The sequence below is a fragment of the Suncus etruscus genome, chromosome 3, assembly GCF_024139225.1.
Source record: "Suncus etruscus isolate mSunEtr1 chromosome 3, mSunEtr1.pri.cur, whole genome shotgun sequence".
Lineage (NCBI taxonomy): Eukaryota > Metazoa > Chordata > Mammalia > Eulipotyphla > Soricidae > Suncus > Suncus etruscus.
In genome coordinates this window covers 49,422,545-49,450,027 of record NC_064850.1, presented here as the reverse complement: position 1 = coordinate 49,450,027, position 27,483 = coordinate 49,422,545, and the positions used below count along the sequence as shown (strand labels likewise).

The 27,483-nt window shown below is 47.0% G+C and overlaps 1 protein-coding gene across 2 annotated transcripts in view; it reads right to left on the bottom strand.

The window, feature by feature from the left end:
* The window catches only part of TGFB2 (transforming growth factor beta 2), a 69,406-nt gene extending 45,593 nt beyond the window's left edge, over positions 1-23,813 (bottom strand). For both annotated transcript variants that reach the window (XM_049769530.1, XM_049769531.1), the window contains exon 1: positions 23,031-23,813. In XM_049769530.1, coding sequence (XP_049625487.1) covers positions 23,031-23,376 — 346 coding nt within the window. In that variant the 5' untranslated portion in view covers positions 23,377-23,813. The remainder of the gene's footprint in view (positions 1-23,030) is intronic.
* Positions 23,814-27,483: the final 3,670 nt, after the last annotated feature.

Sequence of the window (27,483 nt, the reverse complement as noted above, 5' to 3'; positions counted from 1 at the left end):
CCACAGCCTTTCCCAGCTCTTCAACAGGGAGATTCATTCCCATCTCCATAAGCCACATGCCCTGCCTTCTCTCATGCTCACTGTTCCCTTCCACAAAACTGGGCACAGAAATGCATGATCCTGTTAACCACAGTAAATCTGGAGCATCTGGTGTACCTGGGAAATGGGTAAAACACCGAGAAGGGGCTGAAAACTCAGTTCACCTGGCTATGGATCCAGCTTCTCTGCTGCAAGAGCAGCTGAGAAAAGATAGATACAGCAACCTGACCTGAGTACCCACTCCTTGCTGGAGGCAGTGAGCATACAGACTTGCCTTCTTGCAAACACCCTGAGAATAGAAAGCAAGAGGACCCTGGTCAGCCCTCCCCCTGAAAACCCAGATTCCTGGACTCCACCGATCCTCACCTCCCTCACCTCCCTCACCCTGGGAGTGGGACAGACTTGGTCTGATTCTCTGTGTAGGGTTTTTTTTTTGGGGGGGGGGGGGGAGGTTGTACAGAGTTGGGCCATACTTTATTGCAAAACATCGTTTTTAAAGTTTTTGTTGTTGTTTTGTTTTGTTTTTGTTTTTCTTTGGGGGTCACACCCAGCAATGCTCAGGGGCTATGCCTGAGTTTAGGGTACTGGGCTCAGGGGACAAGATGTAGGGCCAGAGATCAAAGCAAGGTCAACCACATGCAAGGCAAATACTTTAAACATTGTATTATTTTTTTAGACTTCTCATCTTTAATTCTTTTTTGTTTATTTTAGGAGGAAGACTGGTGATGCCCAGGAATTACTCCTGGCTCTGCATTCGGGAATTATTCCTGGGAGTGCTTGGGGAACTATATGGGGTGCTGAGGATCAAATCTGATGGAACCCAGATTGGCTGCATGCAAGGCAAGCACCTCTGACGCCATCATCTCTCACTCTTTTTTTTCTTTTTGGGTCACACCCAGTGACCCTCAGGGGTTACTCCTGACTATGCACTCAGAAATCCCTCCTGGCTTGAGTGACCCTATGGTACACTGGGGGATCAAACCGAGGTCCATCCTAAATTAGCTGCATGCAAGGCAAACACCTTACTGCTTGAGCCACCGCTCCAGCTCATCTGTCAATCTTTTTTTTTCCCCATTTCTCACTCTTAACCCCGATACTTACATCCTCTTGGTCAGATATATGAAAATAAACCTGAATTGAATTTAGTGACTTGGAATTCATTTGTTGGCACAATGAATTCATTGACACAATGAACACCTCTGCTGCTTTCCTTCCAGGTCATATAGTTAATACTGTCTGATAGAAGAATTCAAGGATGCTTCAGAAAAGGTATGTTTCTTTTTGTTCTTTTATGGGGAATCTCTCAGCATGTTTTGGGGGATCCTACAATACAAGGGAACAAGCTCAGGATTCCCACAGTCAAAGCAAATGCACCCACCTTCTAAGCTCCTGGCCTCAATATTACTCTTCACTTAAACTATCAAATCTTACAAGCTGGTCTTACATCTTAGAACAATCTACTGGCAAGTTAAACTTATCTTAATCACTATGGGGTGGGAGAGGGTGGAGTCATGAATTTAAAAAGGGAAAAGATGATGCTGGAGTGATATAGTACAGAGGGGAGAGCTTGAATGCTGAGGGAAAAAGGGAGAAAGGGAGAAGAGGAGGGAGGGAGAAAGAGAGAGAGAGAGAGAGAGAGAGAGAGAGAGAGAGAGAGAGAGAGAGAGAGAGAGAGAGAAAGAGAGATGACCCAGGAGCCAACTGGGCCATGAGGGGCAGGGTCCAGGTCATCTCTGAGAGTGTGGCCCAGTAAACCCATACTGTGAGGGTGCAGAGACAAGTGGGTGCAGGGAGGAGGATGGAGAGCAGAGAAGTCTGGAAGCCCCCTTTGCCCAGATCTCCCCAGCACTGAAGGGAAAACAGGCCAGGCCAGGTAACAGAAATGCCCTAAGTGCTGACAGAGTCAGAAAGACAATGGCTTTGTTCGGCCTTTGGCATCCCTCTACTCGCTGACATTTTTCATGTTACTGTTTTGAAGAACAGAGACAATAATAGTGCTCATCACTCTCAGAAGGCTTCCTCAGAGAAACTTCTTATTTTGCCAGGCTCTCAGGGGGTGGGTGGGTATCCCCAAAGTGCAGTACCCTTCACCCCCATAACCTGGACAGGAGGAAAGCCTCTTAGATGGCCTAGAGGGGAGGAAAAAGAAGAGAAAGGAAATTCATGCCAAGAAAGGGTTTGAGGAACAATATTCCCAGGGGAGCAGAAAGAATGGAGGCAGAAAATTGGGAGTCTCTAAGGTCTGAGGAAGAGCATCTGGCTGGGAGAAGAAGAAAAAGTACAGGGGTTAAGATACCCTCCTGGCATGTGGCCGACTCCAGGTCAATCCCCAGCCCCACTTGGTGACTCCACCATCACAAGAAACTTTCTGGAACCTCCTAGGTACTGAAGGGATTGTCCAGCCCCACAGGCTGCCCCAGTGCTTCATTTTCAGTCCCTTGCATGGAACCACTGGCCTCACTGGCCAACATTGCCAGAAGAGGTGCAGACCTCCTGAACACCCCTTGGGGGACCTCCCCATGAAAAGAGTAAATAGGCTAAGTTTGTACTCAGGGGTAGGCCAACTTCTGGCTCACTGGATTATAAGAAGGCAATTCTCTTTCAGACGCCTCCTGAAAATGGGGTATCTCCCATCCTGAGCCCCAAATGAGTTAGAATGAGGCCTTTCCAGTACCAAGGACCAAAGAGACAAATAATGAGACAAAATGGGGGTTTGTCTTAAAGATCAAAGGAGCCAGTGAGGTAGCACAGAGGGGACGGCTCTTGCCTTGCAAGGGTGCAGCCCTAGGTTCCATCCTCCATACCCTATATGCTCCCACCTAAGAGCCAGGAATAAGCCCTAAGCATTGCCAGGTGTGCACCCCTCAAAGCCCCCAAAAGTAAAAGCAGATCAATATTTTTCTTAGTCCCTTTATATTTTTTTCTCTTCCTGAAAACGGGAGAAAGAGGAAAAATATATATATAGAGAGAGAGAGAGGAGAGAGAGAGAGAGAGAGAGAGAGCGAGAGAGAGAGAGAGAGAGAGAGAGAGAGAGAGAGACTCTTACTTTTGCCTGGGAAATGAAATATAAATTGACACTAGGAACAAAACACAGCTTATCTCACACACAAAGACAAAGAGGAGCTTTTAGAGTATATGTTTGATACTAAAGTCCAGGAGTTAAGGCTCTTGTTTTGTATTCTGCCAACCCTGGCTTGATCATCAAGCATCTGTTCATCATCAAGGATTATCAAAGATCATCAAGGAACAACTGCATCTGTTCCTCTGAGCAGTGCCAAGAGTGATCCCTGAGCACAAAGTGAGGAGTAGCCCCTGAACACCAGTAGGTGTGTCCCAACATCCCTACCCCAACTCCAGCCACCACTAGGAAAAATAAATAAAAATAAAGCAAGGGTTCATTCTTTTCCTTTCATTCACATGATAGCTGCCAACCACCTGTGATTTTCTTTACTCATTAAAGCCCATAGTTTCAAGATAATCAGTTCCTTTAGTGGAATTCCCCCCTGCCACACACACACACACACACACACACACACACACACACACACACACACACACACACACACACATACCACCCCAACCCCAGTGAGGCCACTGAGCAATAGTACAGCTGGCAGCACTTGCATTGCACAAAGCTAACCCTGAGCACTGCGGGGTTTGGACCAAAACTCAAATAAATTAATTTGGGTTAATTAATTCCTGATGCCTATTGCATCATTACATTTCAGAGTGAGTGAGCAATCACAGAACTCTATTAGCAGAACCAGGGTGAATAAAAGCAAATTTCAACAAAGAAAACTATTTGTCAACTCCCCCCCCCCCCACACCAAGAAACCAATCCTGAGCCATATCTGAGGAATCTGGAAGAGGGTGGTTAGGGAGCAGGTGCCCACTCTCTCCCTTTCTGTCCTTAGGCTCTATGAGTGGTAGAAAAGATGAAATTGCCTAAAAGACATTTTTCCTCCTTGGCTAGGGGAGATATGGCTATAACCTAAAGTGTTATAAAGCCACCAAATTGTGAGATTCGGCGCCAGGATTCCTCACCCTGAACACCAAGCAGGGACAGTGACAGGGTCCCTGAGGCCCCTGGGTGCTTTGGTATCATCGTAATTTAAGCAGTCTAAAAGCTTGTGGAATCCATCACTTTAGTTGCAAATCAGAAAGGGGTGAGATTCAAGCTCGAATGACCCCACCCCTCCCAGCATGACTGAGATTGGCAATGGGCCTGAGGGTCAGGGCACTGCGGGGTGAGCCAGGAGCAAGCATGTAGGTCCAACCCACTAAAGCCCAGCTGGGCACGTGGCCTATGGCACATCTTCTCTCCAGAGCCCCAAAGTGAACCTAAGTTCTCTCCGGTGGACCCCAGACTTCACAGGAGACAGACTCTCCTTCACCCCACTTTAAGCACAAGAAACATTCCTTGAGCCACAACTGGATCCTAAGTTCCCAGAGACACACAGAGACAATGAACAAAATCATAACCAGACCAAAGCTGAAACCCCCATCCTTGGAGCAGCGCCCTTTAAAAGACGAACAGAAAAGAACTATTTCCAAACCCTCAAACACCTCCCCAAAAAACCATCTCTCATCCCATCCACCAGTCAGCCAGATTCTTAAAACCCAACCTGAATTGTTTCGTGTTGTGTTTCTCATGGAAACACATATAACTAGAAAACTCACGGCACCTAGAGGGTAGAGGGCAAGGGAACTCATCTTTGAATTAACTATTTTTCTTTGGGGAAAATGCTCAAAAAGCCCTTCTCTTGGGGGCTGGAGTGACAGTATAGCAGGCAGGACTTTTGCCTTGCATGCGGCCAACCCAGGTTCAAGCCCCAGCATCCCATCGGGTCCTCTTAGCCAACCAGGAGCAATTTCTAAGTCAGGAGTTCTTCCTGAGAGCCACCTCACCAATGTGGCCCAAAAATCAAAAGAAAGAAAAAAATCCCTCTCTTGCCCCTGCCACAATCCCCACAAATGATCACAAATGTAAAGGTGGCCCCACTATCCCGATAGGCAAGGGGGTATAAAGGGTCAAGTGTACTCACCAAAGTACCCACAGAGCACCTGAGGCTGTCTGGAGGAGCAGAAGCCAGAGGGTGGTGTAACAAATGAGCAGACAGCTAGGAGTTTTAAAAAGCACAGGCATTAGCCACATCACTGACGCCCCGCTTGGCATAGACTAACACAAAGATTCCCAGCAGCACAAGGACTCATCGTGAATGTTCTTAACCTCTCCCCTGTCCCGCCTCCCCAAATCTACAGTTCCCCCTTAGTGAGACACTCAGACAGCCATGGTTCCAAGTTCCAGTCCCAATCCTTCGGGATCCCTTAACCAACTCCTCTGTTCCCTCACCCTCGTGGGACATGCTCTGGGACCGGCTTTGCAGCATTGTCCAGTACAGAGGTGGCTATGGTGCCAAAATGATGGTAACTCATGTCAGAAATGACATGAAATGGAAATATGGGAGACAGCCTGCCTGGGATGAAGGCTACCCTCTATGGCTGGCTACCATTCAGGTTCCTTCTGAAGATCTATGGCGGTGCCTAATTGGAAAATACTCCCAAGGTCCCAGATGCCACAGCCAAGCAGTGCTGGGCTGTTAACCTGCAATCAGAGGTTCCTGGGGTGGCCCCTGGAGGAAGTGCACAAGGAAAACTGGGAGAAGATTCTGCACCTGTTTTCTTAGAAGAACCCACCATTAAAATCCCATCTCTCTCTTGGCCAGCACATCCTCACCAAACAGAGCCACCAAATGGTTCAAATTCAAGTGACTACACAGTGGGCCAACCAAAAGTCAACCTAGGCATGGGAGCATGGCAGTAGTGTTAAGTGGATAACCCAGAGGTGGTCTGTGCATGAGGAGATGAAACTTCCTGTCAATCTGGACACAGTTTCTCTCCATGTGCTCATGTACTTCAAGAGATGAAGAGGGGCAGTAGGTCACAGTGGAGGGTTTCAGGAGATTGGGATGAGAGGGCAGATTTAAAGAGACTAACAAATGAAGGGGTGACCCAGGTGAATGATGGTATTTTCTATTTCTCACATTTTTTCCTCTCTAGCTCTCCCTCCCTTTTTTTCTCCCTCCCTCCTTCTCATTCTCCTAGTAGCTTGCTCTCTCTTCCTCCCTCTCCCTCTCACTTGCTCTCCCTCCCTCCTCCTTCTTCCTTTCTCTCCCTCCCCCCTTAGAGGAATTCCTCGTGCCTTATACAGATTCAAAGCCTTGCAGCTGCCCCCTCCCACTTCCCCATTTCAGAGAACCTTCTAGAAGGAACTCAGCCATCTTTTAGAAATGACTTCACAAAAGACAAAGGCAGGTATCTAGGGACCTCCTTTGATTTATTTTTTTCTGGCTTATTTGTGCTTTTCAATCTCTCCACTGATAAGAAAGATACTGATGAACCAGTATGTGGCTGGTATGAATGGCAAAGCTCACATTTTGTGTGTGTGTGTGTGTGTGTGTGTGTGTGTGTGTGTGTGTGTGTGTGTGTGTGGTGCTGGGGTAGAGCTTGTGGGCTCCTTGGGCTCATGCCCTGGTGCTGCATATCTGTACAACCCACATCCAATAGCGTTGGTTGTGGATTCACCCTCAAAAATAAAAGATAAGTGGGGCCAAAGTGATAGCACAGCAGGAAGAACATTTTTCTTCCAGGTAACCTAACAGGTTCGATCTCCTGCATCCCATAGGGTTCCCCTAGCCTACCAGGAGTAATTTCTTTTTTTCTTTTGTATTTATTTAAGTACTATGATTACAAAATTCTTCATGATTGATTTTCAGTCATAAAATGTCCTTCACCAGTGTCCCCAGTTTTCCTCATCCACCCTCCCCCGCCTGCCCTAGCCCCTATATATATACTATATATATATACTATACATGTATATGTAAATATTATTCAATATATATAGTGAATAGACCATTCACTACCCTAATTGTATTCACCACTCTTTATGGCAGCTTCCTACCATGGATTAGTCCTTGCCAGGAATAATTTTTGAATGCAGAGCCAGGAGTAATGCCAGAGCATCTCTGGGTGTGGCCCCCAAACCAAAATAAATAAGAATAAATTTTAAAAAATAACCTTATGTCATATCTGAATGTTGCTAAGAAGGTGGGTGCTTTTCATTTCTTCTATTGTAGAACTTCACTAGTTATCAGGAGATCCAGGAACTCCCATAAGGAGCTGTAATCCCTCAGTATTGGTTCAACTTAAAGGTCTGAGGATGTGGCAGTGCACAAACCGGGGCTATCTGGGTCACCCCAGCAGTGTCGAGGACTTGCAGGTGCCATACCAGTGGTACTCAACGGCTCCAGGGCTGACCTGGCAAAAATAGTCAAACTTGGACCATACACATGCTAGCACCCTAACCATTGTACTATCTCTCAGCCCATTGAAAGTTCTCTTCCCAGTGGGGGGAAGAAATGTAACTCTTGGGGCTCAAGGATTAGATAGTGCAGTGGCTTACTTGCATGTGGATTCAATCTATGTTACCACCTATGGTCCTCCAAACCCTGCTAGGTGTGACCCTGAGTACAGAGCCAGGAGGAAGCCTTAAGGAAGCAAAGAGACCAGGAGGAAGCACAGAACTAGGAGGAAGCCCTCCCCCCTCAGAAATTAAAACAAAACAAAAACAGATAAAATATCTCTCTAGAATGTAAACAAAACTTCAGACATCATTTTGCAGTATCTGCATATATGAAATAATCCTAGTGAACAACTAAAACTGTGCTAGCATCACGACTCAACTATATCCCCATGAAAAATGGAAAAAGGAGGGGCCTGAGCAACAGCATAATGGGTTAGAGCATTTATACCTTGTATGCAGCCAACCCAGGTTCAATCTCTAGCATACCATATGGTCTCCCAAGCCTGCCTGATAGCAATATTTTCTGAGTGCAAAACCTTAGCACCATCAGGTATGGCCCAAAAATAAGCAAATAAACAAACAAACCAGGGTAGGGGAGTAAACACAGTGGAAGGCTGTCCAAAGCCAGTCACTTGTCTTCGGGAAGATTCCACCAGCTATCAAGATCCCAGTACCTTGTCTCACTTCTGCCTGGGGGCTCTTGCCGGGGAAGACCCTCTTTCATAGAAACACAGAAATCTGAGCCCACCTGACCAGGAAGTGAACCTCCACCCACTACCCCTGACACTGTAACCCCCAAGCTGATATTGCCATATGAGCGCATATGTGGTCACCAGCTGCCATCTACCCTCACATGCTCTCCCCAGTGAACAGCTATGCTGTTTAGTTTTAGATCATTCTCCATTGTCCTGCAGGGAGCAAAGGCCTCCAAATGGCAGGCAGTTAGGCCCGAAAGGTTCCCTGGGTGGAAATTGTTTGTCACAAGATGAGCTAATCAAAAAAGTCCTCATCCTCCCTTGAACCTCTCAGAAGAGACAGAGGAATTTTCTTCTTTTGAGACCTCCAAGAGTCTAGCCAGGAAAGAGAGAGAGAGAGGGGGGGGGGAGAGAGAGAGAGAGAGAGAGAGAGAGAGAGAGAGAGAGAGAGAGAGAGAGAGAGAGAGAGAGAGAGAGAGAGAGAGCAATACTGTCCTAAACATCCCACTAACATCCCGCACACCCCAATCCCATGCATCTCTTGCATTTCTGGGTGATTCCCCTCCTTTCCTTGTGAAACAGCACCTTCTTCAGGCCAGTAGGGTTTGGGTAGCAGGGAAGACTCCACCCAGGGACCTGGTCTCTCACAGCCCCAGTTTCAGGAAGTTGTGGGAGGAAAATGAAGTGTAGAGACCATGTAAAGGCTGCACCTTTCAGCTAAAAGTCCTCAATTATGCACTTTTAGTGGACTTTCAGTCTTCTCAAAAATTGCCATATGAGGAAAATCTTTTTGGGCTTTTCCTGTTTTCTGCCCCATCCTGTGATCATCTGGGGTCACTGGGTTGGTTCTCAAGTAGGTTCAAGGGTTCAAAGTATCAAGGTTAATTTAGAAATAAAGAGGAACTGGATGAAGGCTACCAAAAATATGCTGTTAATACTGGCTATTTAGGCCTAAGTAAAGCAATTCCTAGGGTTAAATATAATCAATCCATTGCCAACTTTCTATATACTGAGATAGACCCCATATGATAAATGCACATTTGGGGATCAACGGCTTTGTGTACATGAAAGGATGTTTTATGAAAGTCGATGTCAAATCTGAACATCCAGCCTGAGTCTTCACATTCTTGGGGAAAATAATATTTTGTAGGAATTCCTAGGCACTCAAAATGGGGTTTAGGAACTAGTTTTCACCAAGCCCTACATCAGAAACAGTCTTGTAGTTAAATCTCTCCTGGGTGAAGTCCAAGGTACCCAGAAGATGATAAAATTAAGTCTAAGAGTGTTGGGATGATAAAGCATTTTAAATATAAAACAAGCTGCTTGTTTATTTTTCTAGTCCATGAACACTTTCTTGAACACTTATTTCTGTCTTTTTCTCCTCTGCTTTTGCCCCTCTGAGAAGCCCATCATTTCTCATGAAGAGGTACTCCTCCTTTTTTCTCCCCTCACATCTATGTAAAGTTCTTTCAATAAAACCTAGTTTTCTTCATTAAGAAATGAAATGAAGGGGGCCAGAGAGATAGCATGGAGGTAAGGTGTTTGCCTTTCATGAAGGTCAATGACCTTTCAGAAGGTCATTGGTTCGAATCCCAGCATCCCATATGGTACCCAAGCATGCCAGGAATGATTTCTGAACGTGGAGGCAGGAGTAACCCCTGAGCGCTGCCGGGTGTGACCCCCCCCCAAAAAAAGAAATAAAATGAAGGGGCCGAAGCGATAGCACAGCAGTAGGGCATTTGCCTTGCATGCAGCTGATCTAGGATGGCCTTAGTTTGATCCTCTGGCATCCCATATGGTCCCCCGAGCTAGGAGTGATTTCTGAGTGCATAGCCAGGAGTAACCCCTGAATGTCACAGGGTGTGGCCCAAAAAGCCAAAAAAAAATAGAAAGAAAGAAATTTAAAGAAGCTGCAAAACACAACTATAATGTACATCCAGAGTATGTCTCTAGACCTGCTTCTGGGGGCATACTGTCTTCTTGACAAGAAGCTTGTTTCACCATACCCAAGACCCCTTGGAAAGCAATCTGGTTGGAAGGTGAGGTATCTATAATCATAATAGAGGAGGCACCTGTAACATTAATCACTACATTTTATTCTTTTGCATGATCAAATCTAGCAATCATGGGCACAGACCGTTTTAAGATGATAGGTGAAAAAGCCCTTGGACAAACTCTCAAGTGACCTCAAGACAGCTCAACCAAGTAAATCAAGGTATAATTAATTATTCTCTTATTAGGAGGAGATTATTATTGTGCTTACATAGGGTTTGTTAAGATTAAAACCATCTGGCCTTATTGCAAAGATATCTTAAGCAGCATAAAACATCTTTGCAAATACTCAACTAAAATGCCATGAAAGATTCATTAGCCTTTGCCTCAACCACTCCCAACTCTGACACCCCAATACTCAGTGCATCTCTTTTGGGTTCACAGCAAATCCTTAAGAAGAGACTAAAGGGGTCGGAGAGATAGCATGGAGGTAAGGCATTTGCCTTGCATGCAGAAGGTCGGTGGTTCGAATCCTGGCACCCCATACAGTCCCCCACGCCTGCCAGGAGCAAGTCCTGAGCACAGAGGCAGGAGTAACCCCTAAGCGCTTCCAGGCACTGCCAGGTGTAACCCATTACCCCCCCCCCCCAAAAAAGAGAGACTTATTCCCCAGAATAAGCCACAATGGACTTGCAACTCAGAGAATTCTCAGCCCATGTCACCAAGAAAGGCCAAGGGCTGATGCCCACAATCTAATGACTCAGGGTCAACTCTCTCTCTTTCTAGAATTCCAGTACAAATGCCAAAGAACTTCTGAACTTAGACATGTGTCTTGTGCACAATATTCTAACCAATGGTGCTATTTCCTGACAGTGGGATTCTCTGAAGCTTTTTCTAAGGCACACTCTGGCAAGGCATAATTTCATGGAGAAGGCACATGGAGGGGCTGAGAAGTTGACTGCCAGGACCTAATTCAGACATGACTAGCAATGTCAAACAAATGCTCCCATTGAAGGATTTTGTGCTCCAAGGGACAGCCAGAACAGGAGCATTTTCTCTTCAGGACAGAAACATTTTCACAGGCAGTTCTGCAGGTGACAAATGTAGTTTCAGAAGTTGAGGCAGTGAAGATAACTCAGAAGCTCTACCATCCCCTAAACCTCTAAATTACCCCCTAAAAGATGAGGGGGTGCTCTGAAGCAATCCTCCGAAAACCCATTCCCACACCCCAGAGTCCCAAATGTCAAGGTATGAGTTTGTATGTGGAAATATTTCCTCTCAGAAGTTACTGCTAAATGTCAAGGGTCATAAACTTTCTGCAAAAGAAAACACAATTTCTTACTTTCTCTCTCTCACCTCTTTCTCTCTCTATCTCTTCTATGTTTCCTTTTAGAGTGGACTTAGAATAGCCATCTCCTCTTTGTCTTTTGGACAACAACTTAATCATAGCCATTGATTATAAAGAAAGCGGAAGCCATTTCAATCACACTGTCATGAAGATGTCAGAACAGAGATCAAGAGTGAGGATAAGCCAACAGATGGAGAGATAAATGACCAATCAGAATAAAGGCTCCAAATGGGAGAAATAATGAAGTTACTACCATGTCTGGTACAGAAAGAACAATCTCTGCTGAATTCTGAGGAGCGTTGAATTACCAACAGTGAAACAAATCCAAGAGTGAAAAATTAAGTTCTAGTTCCCAGAAAATTCCCATTTGTGTTTTGGCAACAATAGACATTTTAGCACTCCTAAATGGGAGGCTTTTTTGCTTGGTGTTTTTGGGAGCCACACCCAGAGATGCTCAGGGGCTAACTCAGTTTGGGCTACTCCTAATGGTTCACCAAGGCAGCATATGGTGCTGGGGATGGAACCTGGATTCCAACCATGCAAAGGATCAGTCCAATTCTTTGAGCCATTTCTTTGGTCCCCTAAAGGAACACTTGGGAAAAATACATAGAATGCTTTTGGCTGTGCTTCCTCTGCAGAACCCCCCAGGTGCATGATCTTCATAGCAGTTTCTCCTGTCCCAAGGAACTGAGAAGGAAGAATTCCCATGCTATCAGTACTGTGAGTAATAGTCCCCTGTCTATGAACAGGTCAGGACTGGCTGAACATAACAGAGAAAGCCACACTTCCCTTCACAACATTTTTTTTTCTCTTTTTCCCGGAACCTGAACACGGGAGCCAGCTGCATCCCTGCTCCCCTGGCAGAGGATGCTGTGAGGGCCTGAAGGGGAGATATGGGCAGGAAGCCACATCTGCCTGTGCAGCATGGACAGGCACTTCTAGAAGGTTCTAAGCCACCACAAAGGCCTCATTCTCCATACATCTTCAGCTCCCCTAGTGGCCATAGTGAAAGGAACACTGAAGTCCACATTTCTGACTGTTCGAAGAAGGTTCCAGGGTCACCACACAGGCTTCATCATTCTTCACACAGCTTCAGTTCCCCAAGTAGCCATAGTGAAGGGAACATTGAAGCCCACATTTCTGACTATTTCTAGATGGTTCTGAGGCCACCACACAGGCAGCATTCTCCACACATCTTCAGCTCCCCAAGCAGCATGGTGAAGCCCATATTTTTTAACTTTCCTGGGGCAAGTGGGTTGGAAGAACAAAGATCTAAGTTGCGGACATGAATCTCTCAGGCCCTTTCACCTCATCTAAGCACCATGCCCGAGGGGCAGGGATGCCTTGTCTCATCCATACAGGGGTTGGATCTAGTGCTCCACAAAAGTCAAAGTGCCATCGCCAGCAGTGAGTTCTCTGTCCTTTCACCAAACCCCTTCTCTCACCTGAGGGAAGGCTATGAGGACTGGAGTGATGACTTGTGTGCCAGACTCCTAAATCCAATCCCCACCACCACATGCTTCTTAAGAAAGCAGCTCCGGAGCTTAGTCGGGAAGTCCCTCAGCACTCACCTGACACAATAAACTAGCCGCCAGCCACCCCCTCTTTGCTCTAACCCCCATTTCATGTCCTCCACAGAGTCTATGATAATTCCTGATCACTCCCTTTCCCTGGGACTCCCTCAAGATCCTCACTGCTTTTTGCTCCTAATATCTGCTTCAAGATGAATCACCTGGCAGAACAGAACAGCCATGACCGTGAGAGGGGTAAGGCGAGGTCATGGTCAGTGAAGGGGGAGCAAAGTCAAGGCCAGTGAGGGGAGGGGGAGTGAGGTCATGGCCAGTGGGGGGGAGGGCAGTTCCATGCTCACAGCTTCTTTCTCCACACACTTCCTGCCTGGAGAAGGCCTGAAGCAGCCCAGAAACAGCCCACAGAAGTTACAGCTCTCAGCTCTGGGCTGCGCTTGGAAGTTGGAAGGGCAGGTTCAAAGAGAGGCCTGCATAATCAGAGAGATGCAGGAATTCTAGCCAACCTTGTCTCCCGAAAATGCAGATACACTGATAGTGTATAGTATAGATACTATACTATATAGATAGCCAGTGGTATAAGTTGCTTTGTCTGTCTCTGCACATAGTTACACTGGGAGGACTTTGGAAGCCTGCAGCATCCCACACTGACTGGTAGGAATCTCTCACAGGGCCCCCCAGATTTGGTTCAGAGGTGTTTCAACAGCTCAGAGGACAGGAACATTTCCTGAGGACAAGTCTCAGGTGTTCTTTCACAGGAATTTGTATGCTTAAAGACCCACAGAGGGGGTGTCTACCAGCTTTTCAAGTTTTCTCAGAGTTCAATGTTTCTAAAGCCCAGTTCCATTGCTCATCCATAGCATGTGATGGTGGTTGGACACAGAAGTCCAGTAACATATCTAATGTCTCTCTGCTCCAATGGCATCTGTGCATCAGTGAATGGTGGTCACATTGCCAAGAAGCCCATATAGCAGTGGGGACAGCTGGACATGAGTATTTATGACAATGATCCATCACTCATTTTTGTTTGTTTGTTTGATGGTGCTGAGGGCTTACTCCTGGATATGTGTTCAGGGATCACTTTTAGCCCTATCCTATAGGGGACCACATACGGTACCAGCAGTCAAATTCAGGTTGGCCATGTTCAAGACAAGTACTTTTACCCTGTCTTAACTGTCTAGCACCAATAAGTCCTTTCCAAACCTCCCAACAGCAGGCACTGTTCTTTTCACACCAATGACTGAAGAAACAATTGAAGATAAGATTCAATAGAAGGACTGCTCTGACCACAGGGCATGGACATCAGAGCTGAGGTCTATGAGTTCAGTAAGAAATGACTGGAACATCCACCTTGCATAAGTTATAACTGGCACTGAGCAAGTCCAGCTGCTAAGCAAAACACCCCTTTTGAGCAATTGCCATGGGCCTGGAGTGGTTCCCTTGGTCTTCAGTCCTTTTTCGTCCTTGCCTTGTTTCTCTCTCAAATTCTTCAGGCCAACTACCATCTAGTCTCTCCATGATCTTTACTTTTGGGATCTGGCAGGATGCAGTCATTGTACAATATCAGGCTGCCTTCCCAGAACAATTAATTCAACATGAGTTGAAGCCCCAACTGTCCAACTGATGCAAGTTTTCAAGATGGGAGTGGTTGCAGGTCAAGATCAAGAGACAGGATGTCCCAGAGTCTTTACCTCCACCAAGGACAGGAATCCTTGGGGAGGCACCAAGGCAGGGAAAGAAGAGCAGGTGATGTGGATGGTCACAAAACGGGGGGACCTTCCTCTGGTACAGGAAGAGCTCAGAGCTCACGGATGTACTTCCGGGTGGGCAGGATGCCACATTCTTTTGGGGAAGCACTGTGGCCTTCTGCCTGAGGGTGCAGGAAGTCCTGCCCTCCACATGCTGGTTCTCTGGCAACCCTGCGAGGTTGCTGAAAGCCTCACTTTCATGCAGACATCCCAGGAAGAAGCAGATCTCTGTGTCCTCAGATAACCTGTGAAAATGCAGGGCTGGAGCCTGTATGCTCACAGGAGGATGGCCTGAGTGTAGACATGTCAAATATCAAGTATCTGAGAGCCAACTTAGAGTAATTGTCCATCGGGCACAATTCCCCTGGAAACCTTAAGTATTCATGTCACACCTCCTCACTTGCAACCCTGCCATCCTGCTTCTGGGGGTTCTATATTCTGTGCTCATCGAAGAGAAGTGCTCATTCAGTGAGAGGTGCTCTGTGTTCACTTCTAAAAGAATCCAGAGATTGGCATGTGTTTTACCTAGAGTTAGAGAGCAAAGGCCAGATTCATAGAGCAGAGGACAGACTCACACACAGCTGAGGACAGACATACAGGGTTGAAGACAGACACACAGATCCAAAGTCTGAATGTGTGCAGAGAGACAATGCAAGATGTTAGTTTTTTTAGGGGGATCCTGGGAAACCTGGAGGGAATTGGAGAGACATTTAAAGTCAGGTGATCAGAAATATATATATATATTTATCAACACTCTAGAAAGTAAAAAAGAGCAAAGATGCTCCAGAGATCAGAATTTGCACCTAAGATAGCTCAAGCCCCATCATCTACAAGGATGCAAGGCATCTTCAGTGCCCAGCCAGACCCTCAAGTGCCAGAGGTCACTTAAGTGCCATCAGGGTGAGCCAGAAAAACAAAATCACTGAAAGGGACTTAGACAGAAGAGGGGGAGATGAAACCCCAGCACATTTCTTTTAATCCTGTGTTAATAGCTCTGAAATCTCCTTTAAACTGTCTGGATGATCGATGGCATGTTCCAATTCTTTGCCCACAATATTTATTTCTGAGGGGCATATTAATAAAAAAAAAAGTGTGGGCCTGGAGAGATAGCACAGCGGTGTTTGCCTTGCAAGCAGCCGATCCAGGACCAAAGGTGGTTGGTTCGAATCCTGGTGTCCCATATGGTCCCCCGTGCCTGCCAGGAGCTATTTCTGAGCAGACAGCCAGGAGTAACCCCTGAGCACCACTGGGTGTGGCCCAGAAAAACAATCAAAAAAAAAAAGTGCATCTGAAAATCACTGGTGTGCGAGATCCAAAGAACACCCTATCTCTGGTTCTCCTTGTCCATCTTGACCAAAGACAGCCCAAGGGATTCAAGTGACTCCTAATGAGCTGAAGGCATGTGTCTGTTTCAAGGCAGTCAGTCCTACACATATGAGCATTCCAGCTCAGCCAGCTACACAAAGGGACCTCAGGGACCTGGCTGAGGGAAGACTTGCTATAACCAGGGCAGCTAAGCTAGGTGCAGCCTCAACACTCACCCTGGTCTCAGAAGTCAGGAAAGAAACCGAGTTCAGGCACCAAAACACAATAGTGACCTGAGCCTTCTTTAACTCTCTCTCAAACAAAAGGACATGAAAGTACCAAATGATGGCAAAGGCCAGATGATAGAAAAGAGAATTCCAGAGATGGGACTGAGGGGAGGAATGAGGAGGCAAACAATGACACAGGCCTTGGGTGATGTGGCTGGAAATGAAGTGAGCATGTACATCAGAACCACAAGATACCCCACTAGTGTCACCATGAGACCCAAACTCTACTAACAGAAGGATTTATTTAAGTGAGTTTGCAGGATGTGGAATTGCAAGAAGAGAGGAGGCTGAACTCAGTGGCGGTGGGAGGTTGACACTGGTGTTGGTTTTGGATATAGATCCTTGACTATCCCAAGCTGTTCTATATAGGGAATACATTTTCAAAATTAATTTTAATTTTGGGAGGTGTCTCAGAAACACATGAAGAAGCATACCTTTTTGTCTACACAAATATTCTTAGGCCCTATGTGTTGGTCCACGGAATTGCAGCTATAACCAAGAGGATAGAGCTGTGTCTTTCAACCTTCTACTCCTGTGGACAGGATGGGTCTGGGAACCAGTATTTGAAAAACATAGGTCTACACACCCCTTCCAAGAATCTGCAGCATGAGATGAGGTATAAAATACCTGGTACAGAAAAGAGGCTGGCATGATAATATAGTGATATTTTTATGGGAGGCACCGAAGTTATTGATATGAGGCACTGTCTAAAGAGTGTGACTTCCTGGGCTGGAACAATACTACAGCAGGAAGGGCAATTGCCTTGCTCATGCTTGACCTGGTTCTATCACCTGGCACGCCAAAGGGTCACCTTAGCACTGCCAGGAGTGATCCCTGAGTACAAAACAAAGAGAACTCAGCATAGCTGAGTGAGTGTGGCCTCCTCCAAATCCCAGGGGCACAGAGAAAGCCTAGAAGCTTACCAGTCCTTTCTATGCTATGCCAAAAGTCCACCCCACATTTCCAAAGGGCCATGGAAAAGATTGGTCTGGGCCAGGGCCCAGTTTTTAGACTCTGCAGACTCTGGAAGTAGCATCTGCTCTAGCCCAGAGGCCTGTGTAAGGGAAACGGGCGCATTTGGTGTATGTAAATCCTCACACCAGCATCCCCAGGACCAGCAATGCAGCTGCCAGCCAGCAAGGCTAGTGTCCAGCAAACCAGTGACTGCACACCTTCCGCACTTAAGGGTGGGATGTTGGGAGAGGGGTGAGGTACAGGACTTGGCCTCTACCCCTTTGTTTTTCCCTAATCTTCTGAAAGGGCAGCCTGGTGGGCACTGTATTTATCATCTCTGGGCCAAGCCCCAAAAACCAGTGACCTCTCCGTTTCTAACCCAGATTGGCTATTAGATCAGAGTGAGTCATTGGTCCCTCCCCCCAGCCCCAATCTCCTCCATTTCCTCTAAGAAGAATGATCCGTCATTCTTTGAGCTCTTGCTATGAAACTGCAGCTTTGCTGGGGGGTGACATCAGCATGTTTCCACCAGGAAAGGCTGAATTCAAAATGTGCAGATCCTGGAGGAGACCCCAGGGGGCACAGCAGAGACACAGGGTCTCAAGTTGGTGGAGTAGGAGGCAAGAACCAGTGGTCCTATGTACCTGCCCCTTCCTGAGGCCCCTCCCCTTCCTGACAAGGAACTCCTACTTCTTTTCCTCCTCTTCCTCCTTCTCTTCCTCCTCCTCCTTCTCTTCTTCCTCCTCCTTCTTCTCTTCCTCCTCCTCCTTCTTCTCTTCCTCCTCCTCCCCCCCTTCCTCTTCCTCCTCTGGCAGGCTGGGAGTAAGCTGGCCTCACTTGGCAGCCAAAGCTGTCCAAAGCTTCAGTTATAAACAGTATATTTCTTGGAGGACTTGTCTACAGTTTTGAAAGGCAAAAGAAAGGAAAGAAAGGAACCCCTGAAAGAGAATATGGCCTAAGTTAAATATAACCACAATTAGGCAGTAGGGTTAGCACAGCAATGATGCAATAAAAAGGGGGGGTTCATATTGAGAATAAGTCATTTATTGTGGAAGTCAAGGATTCAAAAACTCTCTGTTTCTGTCTCTGTCTGTCTCCCCTCTGCTTCTTTCTCTTCACACACATAATATAAGGCAAAGGCACTACCATATCCATCAGTTGCTAATGTCCTGCATTGAGCCACTGGCCAATAACCTGCCTAGAGACTCTCCATAAAGAGAAGGCCACATTGCATTTTTTAAAAGCATCGGGAGCCAGCCTACATTCCACAGTGACTCTAGGGAAATGACAACAGAAAAAGGAGATTGGTCGATCTGAAGTATTTTACATTTGTGTGGAACAATCACAAATCCAACATCATGGTGGCGTTGCTGTTTTCCAGTCTGTATGTTTGAGTTTATCCCATTCAAAATAGCAGAATAAATCCACAGGATTAGTTACTCTTCAGTTTCCTAGTGTGAAGAATATTTTCTTCATGAATATATATTGCTTATTTGGAAGGGAAGGAAAATTCGAGATAATCCTTCCCTTCTTTTTACTCTCTGCTGACTAAAAAATGTCCATTGGTGCTGAAATGATTAAAAGTGAAGTGACCCCATTCTCTAGGCTCAATGACTATGTCGTACGAAGGACTTTGGGCATGCAAAGATCATCCTCATACAGACTGTAAAAATGTTAATTCAACTCCTGCTGATGTGATACAATTTTATAACCCTCTTTCTATTCGATGTTTTCACTTTAGAACTCTAGGCCAAGAAATTGAATAGAACTTTCTCCCAGCATCATGCCCTGCTTCCTTTCCTGCCTCTAGAGAAGCCTGTGTTCTCTCTTGAATACATCGCTTCTCTCTTTCTCTGCCCTCCCTCACTTCTCTAAATTTCAATAACAACTTAACTTACAAACTAACAAAACAAAAAATTCTTATTTAATATCCTCTTTGAGAAAAAATATATTTAATTTTAGTTTATTACCTTTTGGGGGTGCCACACCTGGTGGCACTCCAGGGTTACTCCTGGCTCTGCATTCAGAAATCTATCAGGGAACCATACTGGATGCCAAGGAATGAACCTGGGTTGGCCTTGTACAAGGCAAATGCTCTACTTGTGATATTATTGCTCTGGTCCCTGCTTTATTATTTTTTAAGTAGTATTCCCATCAGAATTCAGTAATGCCAAGGAAAAATATGAATGTTGCCAGAACTTGCAAAAGCAAGTATTATGAATGTTGAAGTTAGGAAAATTGGGGTGGTTTTTGTGTCTTACTCCTGGTTCTGTATTTAGGAATCAGTTCTCGTGGTGATCAGTGAACCACATGCAATGCTGGAGAAGGAGGCCTGAGGCAGGCTATTCTTAAAGGCCTGTTTGGTTGCTGACAAGTGTCAGGGTCTGTCCTGGGCCTTCTATAGTATCTGGGCCCCATCCCATCAAATGCAAGGTCACCTCTACTGCCAAACAGGATCCCTAGGATACATCTCTGCACTACTACTAAAGGCTTCTTTAGGGTAAGGTGACTGGGAGACCAACATTCTCTGAAGTTGGGTTAATTTTCATGAAGAAAAACAAATGAAACTTTTGCTTCTCCCTCTTCTTTTTCAATCCTTTACAGATTTTAATTGTCAAGCCTTTGTATTTAATCCTATTTCCCAGACCCACTCTTTCCACATTTCTAAAAATGTCTTGTGCTGTCTTCTGAATAGATGCTCCTTAAAGTTCAAATGGGTTGTCATAAGGATAGAAGTGCACGAATACCCACTGGGTAAACGGTCAGTAAACCTCAGCATAACTCCACTTTGAGCCTTAAACTAACAGTATGTGAAAAGATCAATATGAATAAATTCAACACTAATCAAACCCCTTCTTTAAATGTTGACACAGTATTATTTATATCCCATAAATACCTTCTTGACTCAAAGTCATCTTAGGAGATTGGCCTGTGGCCAGCGCTATTCATATTTACTGTATTTATATAGTGCACTTGGCCAAGGATAATATTTGAGACAAAATAGGCCTGAAGGCATATACAATATCTCTTATATTTTTACTTTTACATCTCCCCATGGCTAAAAATATTTCATCCAAATGAGAGAGTCTGTCCCACAAGAGGCTATCGGCAATCTGTGATGATATATAGCTCATTGCGTATAATTAGAACATATTTGTAATAGTTGAGCTGAACTCACTCCCTGAACGCTAATAAGTTGGTGCTAAAAAATGAAGCAGTGATCTTTCCCAGGCTTTCATGGGGAGGGGAGCTCTGACTCTTGACAATTCACTGCAAGAAGTAATCGGCACAAACACCCCTGCCACAGTCACTTAAGGGACCATTGAGTTTCGTGGAAAGTCCTTAAAGGGGAAAGTTGATGCAGAAGCCAGTGCTGTGCTTTTAAATCTGCTTAGAAAGAGGGAGAAGGAAGGAGAGAGAGAGAGAGAGAGAGAGAGAGAGAGAGAGAGAGAGAGAGAGAGAGAGAGAGAGAGAGAGAGAGAGAGAGAGAAAATGTGTGCTGGAAGAGTTGCTCTATTTTAGTATAACTAAAGTATTTGAAGGCCAGTTAACACATATTCAATAAAATTATCCACCATTGTATACAATAATATAATGAATGTAATATATATATAATATATATGAATATGGATAGATTCTGTCCTTACACATCCTTCTAGGTAGGTTTTTATTTTTTTTCCAGACTGAACTTTAGACTGCAGAAGTTTCTAGTCATGTGCTGGCTGGGATGAATCATAAATAAAGCACCTTGATTTTTAGGTGCCAGCCTCCTCAGAGATGAGAATCATCAGAGAAAGAAGGCTCCCAGTCTGGAACCTGCCATCCTGGCCAGGATCATCTCACAGCTCTCTGAACAGACTTTCAAAGAATCCAGAACCGAAACCTTGGTTCAGAAGCATGGTTTTGTCCCCTTTCTCTGATGGGTAGCTAGCTGAGATCATCCTTCTAGGGTGCCAGGGCTGGGTGCTCATTTGTGTTCCTGCAAATTAATACAGACTGGAACAAGCTATTCAGACATTGTGCAACATTGCCTGCCTAAATATCCAAGAAATTCTGCACACATAAGAGAGTAAATGACCCAACTCAGATCTGGTGTCCTGAGTCTGCAGCTCCTGACATGCAATTTCTTCCCCCAAGGGCTCTCTGGCTCCCACAGTGGGAAAGAAACGTCCTTGCCTAGAAGAACCCCTGTAGCAAGTAGCTATCAGAGTCACTGGGACACTAGGAACTCTGGTCTCTCTTTCTGCTGCTCTGGGACAACTAGAAGAGAAGCCTGGGTGAAAGGAAAGGGAAGGTAGCTGGGTAACTCCAAGAGCCTGACATTCTGAGACCATCACGTACAAGACACGACATGTCACATAGCTCTGACTTGTCAAACTAAAAATAAATATTAAAAAATAAAAGCACCACCCTGCAATTAGAACCTCCGGGATAAAATTACCAAGATGGTCATATTATCTATTGAGGCAAGACCCAAAGAGGAGGAAGGCAGCCAGCAAGTATATAGGGCATGGGAAGGGGAGGAGAGAAACAGGCGGCCAATGAACTGAGATTTGGAATACAAAAATATTCCAGTTGTGGGGTGTGTGTGTGTGTGTGTGTGTGTGTGTGTGTGTGTGTGTGTGTGTTTCCCCTCTCTCCTCTTTTACTTCTTCCAGGTGTTTAACCCTCTCAGGTATCTCTGCATACAGTTCTTTTCCTTTTTCTTTTAAGAATAATTCAAAGCTCAATGCCCCCCTTTTTCCATCCCCAGGAACTCACGTCACCCCCTTGGCTACTGTCTGCAGTGCCCTTGCCCTCCAAGAAGTTTCCAAGAAAAAAATCTGCTGTCTTCTTCTGGGAGATGTAGGAGAGTGACCAATACGCAAGAAATCTACCCAGGGGTAGATACAGCAAAAGGCTGTAGAGTGAAAAAGATAAACAGCAGCTCCTAAGAAAAGCCCCCACCCAGATTTTAAGAAGGTAGGTAGGGACACACTCTAAAATAACCAAATAACCACTCCCCTTCATTTAATCCAATGTGGTCTTGAAGGAAAACAGTGGGTCTGTCCTGGCCTTTCCAGGTGGACTACCAAGATGACCTGGTCCCCGGATTTTCCTTTGGGGGTGAGGCATCTGTCAACTTGTAGCTTTTGCAATGGATTCAAGAATTTAGGGAGGGAAGGAGGGAATTCTGAGCAAGTTTTTCGAGGCATCTCCTAATCAGCTTTGCCTTGTCTGGTCAGACTTTGAGGAGCTGGGGGAATCCTCTATTAGGGACCCCTTCCGGAGGGGGCTCCTCTTGAGATAGTTTTTTGTTTAACCCTGCATGCTCCGAGTCCGAGGGTTCCCCAAACCCAACGCACCCACAAAACAAAAATCCACCCAGATTTCCCTTGACCATCGGTGCCCTGGGAAGTGCCCCAAAGGTGACAGTGACAGTCCACCAGCTCCCACCTCACGGGTGGCCTAGACTTGGATTTCAGGAAGAGAAGAATCACACCCACTTCAGGACCGAGGTGGTCCGGGGGTGGATTAAAGAGAGAGAAAAAAATCCAAGGGGAAGGTTAAGATTTGGGGAGCCCGAGGCCAAGCGCGCGCTCTGGGAAAGAAGGTGGGGGGGGGTAGCAAAGTGCGGAAAGGGGGCACTGAGCGAACCAGCGAGCGAGCCAGCGAGGAGCGCGCCAGTGCTGGGGAAGGGGAGGGGAGATCCAAGGGGATCCGAGGATCCGGGGACCGGGGAGGGCAACCCCAGCCGGGGCTCCCCACGGGCGCAGGCCGAACCGGTACTTACTTTCCGAGGAGCTGAAGGGCGGGAGGTCGATCTTGTACACCTCCTTGGCGTAATACTCCTCGTCGCTCCTCTCGCGCTCGCAAGCGGCTGCCCGACGGCTCGCCTTCTCCTGGAGCAAGTCCCGGGTGCTGTTGTAGATAGAAATCACGTCCGGGGGCACCTCCTCGGGGTCCGGATAGTCTTCGGGGGGGCTGGTGAGCTTCAGCTTGCTGAGGATCTGCCCCCGAATGGCCTCGATCCTCTTGCGCATGAACTGGTCCATGTCGAGCGTGCTGCAGGTAGACAGACTGAGCGCCGCGGGGACCAGATGCAGCAGCAGGAGAGCGCCCAGCACACAGTAGTGCATTTTTTTGAGGGGGTGGAGTGGGGGTGTGCGTGTGTTGTTGGGTTTGGGTTTGGAAAGGTAGTCAACGTTTTTGTTGGATGGTTTCTCTTTTTTTTTTTTTAATAAAAAACAAGTTCAAGGTAATAAAAAAAAAAAAAGAATAAAGAAATCAACACTCCCTCTCAAAGCGCAGTTCCAGGCGTTTGAGTTTGTTTTTGTTGTTGTTTTTCGTTTGTCTGTTTGTTTTTAATGCCAAATGTTTGCCAGCAATCGCTAGGCAAGGTCCAAGAAAAGGAAAGGAGGAGAAAGGAGGGGAGGGAAAGGAAAAGGTATCTGTTTTGAATTCCTTTTTTAAAAAAGAGAACGCGAGTCGTTCTCAGCGTGGAAATATGAATGCACCGGAGGGTTGGAGGGAGCCCAACTTGGGGAGGTTGGGTGGAGTGTTGAGTCCGAAAAAAAAAAAAGTTTTCTTGGAGCGACCAAGCTGGGGTGGAAGCCGGAGCCGCGTGGCTGAAAGGCAGGAGTCGGTGTGGGAGGAGGACACGGGGTTCGGGGGGCGGCAGGTGGGGCCTCGGGGCGGCGAATCTGAACTCCGCTCCCTTGTAGCCAAATGGGACGCGTTCCCGAAAGGTCGCGGGGCGCCCCAATGAGGCTAGCCGGGTTGTTTTATTTGGGGGAGGAGTTGTGGGTGGCTACTCTTAGGTAGGCACCTCGGCGATCCCAACAGGTCGCGGGAGCGCACGCGTGTAGGCACACGCGTGTGCGCGTGTCCGCGCGAATCCCGCGCGCCTTGGAGACGCGGGTGCGCACGGCCGTGCCTGAGCTCCGGGATCGGTTCCTGCGGGGCTTGGTGACGCAGTGAGGGTCGGGGTCGGGGGGTCCCCGCGGGCTGCAGACGCCGCGACGATCCGCTGCTCGAAGCTGCCGCGCGCTGGGGCCTACACCGCGCCCAGCCTCCCGCCGACTCCCGCTCGCTGCTGCAGCCGCCGCCGCCGCAGGCAGACGCGTCCAGCCACCGGCGCCCTCCGCCGCCGCCGCCTCCTCCGGCGCCTCCTGCTCCGCTCGCTGCGGTCGCCAAGCCGGCGACTGAGCTCCCGCCGCCGCCGCGCCGCCGTCGCTCTGCCCCGTGCGCGCTACACACGCAGCCCCGGCCCCGGGACGCGCAGCCCCCGGAGGGTTCTTCCTAAGAGCTTTGCGGGGCCGAAGGGGTCCCCCTGAGCGCGCACCCTTCCTTCTCCTACCCTGGCCAGGCTCCTCGCTTATAAGTGGGGGAAGTTAGGCGCTTGGCGCTAGAAAAATGCACTCTCCTCCTTCTTGCCTGCCTTCTTTCTCCTCGCTGCAGCCAGGTAACCCCGACTTGTTCCGGAGAGGCACCCTAGACCGTTATACCACGTTTTCCATAGCGTCCCATGCTGTCCAGCTTTCACTTGCGCTCTCTCTCTCTCTCTCTCTCTCTCTCTCTCTCTCTCTCTCTCTCTCTCTCTCTCTCTCTCTCTCTTTCTCTCTCTCTCTCCCCCTCTCTCTGCTCTCTTTCTCTCTCCTCTCTCTCTCTCTCTCTCTCTCTCTCTCTCTCTCTCTCTCTCTCTCTCTCTCTCTCTCTCTCTCTCTCTCTCTCTCTCTCTCTCTCTCTCTCCTCTCTCTCTCCTTTCGTCCGAAGAGACTCCGCAGCTCCCCTCCCGCGGCCCTTCTGCTGCCAGCAGATCACATCAGGATCGCTCCGGGGAGGAGAGATTTATAAGTTCCCTCGGAACCACGTGTTTGCCTTCACCAAAGTGACGTGCTAGGATTACAGTCGGGAGCCCTCTCATTCACCGAGCCCACGAGCAGTCTCTCCCTGACCCACAGAGGGGGTGTGGAAAACGACGGGCTGCGTGGAAGGAAGGGCGGGAGGAGGTGGAGTGTGGGCCCTGACAGACGCATTTTACAGTATTTCCTTTATATAGTCATTTTTGGACCCCGCCGATGAAGGACAAGGCTCGGGCTTCCCGTTTTCACTTAGGGTGGCTGCTTCTCGGGTCTCCCTGGCGGGATGGCAGGTTGGAGAATGGTACAAGTCCCTGTTGTGCGCTCAAGTGAGCGCAGTTTGTGACTTGTGCATCAGTTTATAGAGTTCAGCCAGCCCTGACCTTATCCCACACATCTAAGATTCGCCTCTTTCCTTTCTAGGAGAATCATTTTCTGCTGTCAGATCAGTCCACCCATTCTGCTGGTCCTGAACAAATCTGAATGTAGTTTATCATATATATACAGTATGGATGAGCATTGGATGGGGGGGGGGACTACTGAAAACACAGGTCATCTCTTTTGTCTAGAGAATAAATTGTCTGTTTTGTTGTTTGGAAGGATGATGGGGTGGGAGAGGAATGGATGGATGGGTGGATAGGTAGGTAAATGGGATTGTGAATGGATGGATAAGTGGGTAGGTGAATGGATATCAGATTTACCTATTCTACCTGCATCTCTTCTTGGTTGTTTTATCTTCACTTCTCCTGGGGGTTGACAGGCCATCAACAGCCCCCTCCACAGCACAACGCAGGGCACCACATGCTAAGGTGTGGTCTGCAATGCTGCACCCCACACAGCCTCGGGTTCATCCTAATCCGAATTTGATGGATATGAAAATAATTCACACACCCCTCTCAGTTTCCTTCTCCCCACGTTACTCAGTCAACAATTCCATCCCATCATTGAAACTGTACTGTCTTGTAACATAAACCACAAACTACTGAGCTTTCTCAAAGACTTTGTGTTATTCCTTAGTCCCACTGTTCAATTTGTTCTGGAAAAGTCACCAGCATTCAGTCCCACTTTCAGAAAGAGGGCTGTTGCCTTAATCACTGTTAGCCCATAGAAGTTTGAATAAATAGTAATCCAAATAACTACCAAACTACATGACACGGGAAGGTGGACAGTTGACAGAGTGGGAAGAGGCATATGACAGAGACAAATAACAGGGATAAGTGAATCGGCATACAGGCATGGCTGGCTCAGCTCACACACCCCCTATAAAGTGGGGCTTATAGTGACCTATATAGATGGTCACTATGCTGAACAGGAACGTAGGCCTTAGGAAGTAGAGGCATTGACACCTGCAGCCAGGATCTATGGACTATGGTCTGACTCTCTCTGACCTTGTAAGACTTCAACTGGTAAACCCAGCTTGCAGGAAGGCCCCTTTGGGAGATGGTGCTCACACTTCAGCTTTCTCATGCTTCATAACTCCCAGCACCAAAAAGGCTCCAAACATCAGACTGAAAAATGAGAAGAAACCCAAAAGAGTTCATCTTTAATCCAGCATTTTCTGAACTCCTTTGAGCATGGAATTCTCTCCCTATTAATAACCACTGGAAAACTCTAGAATAAAGAAATTGTTCTGGTCCCCCTGCTGAATAATTCTGAAAATTAGGTTCTAAATCAGTATGGGCTGTTCCCTTTTTTGGAGGCCAATTTCTAATGGAAGCAACTTAAAGGGCATTAGACACACAGCTCCCAGTCCAAAAGCTGAGCAAAAGGAAGCCTGAGATACTATGGTGGAGCTAGAATTTTCCTGTTGGAGCTCAATCCAGGCATCTACACCACAGAATAAGTGCAAGTGAAGAATCCTTGGGATACATCGCAGACTACACCTCGAAGCCAGCAAGAGCAGAAACACAGCGATCCTCTCAGGTAATTACTCCACATGCCATGGAGGTCAGAATCTAGACAACCCTACACAGCCATTTCTTCTATCCCTTCCCAACAGACATGTTTGTTTCCCAACCAACCTTTCAACTCCTGACCTACATTCAAGCAGCTCATTTTAAAGTACTCAAAACCCAGAAAAGTGGGGCAGCTCGGTTAGCCCTTGAGCACAGTGAAGTTTCAGATATATTGCCCTCTGGTCCTCGAAGGACCAGGGAAGACAGCCTTGGCTCCTTCCTGTTCTTAAAAATAACTCTTTTTCGGTTTGTTTTGAGTTTTTGGGTCACACCAAGTGGGGCTCAGGGTTATTCTGGTTCTGAACTCAGGGATCACTTGTGGCAGGTTCGGGGGATCATATGGGTTTCTAGGGATGGAAACGGGTCAGCTGCATGCAAGATAAATGCATGTGCAATGTGCATTGTGCTATGGCTCTGGGCACTTAACTAG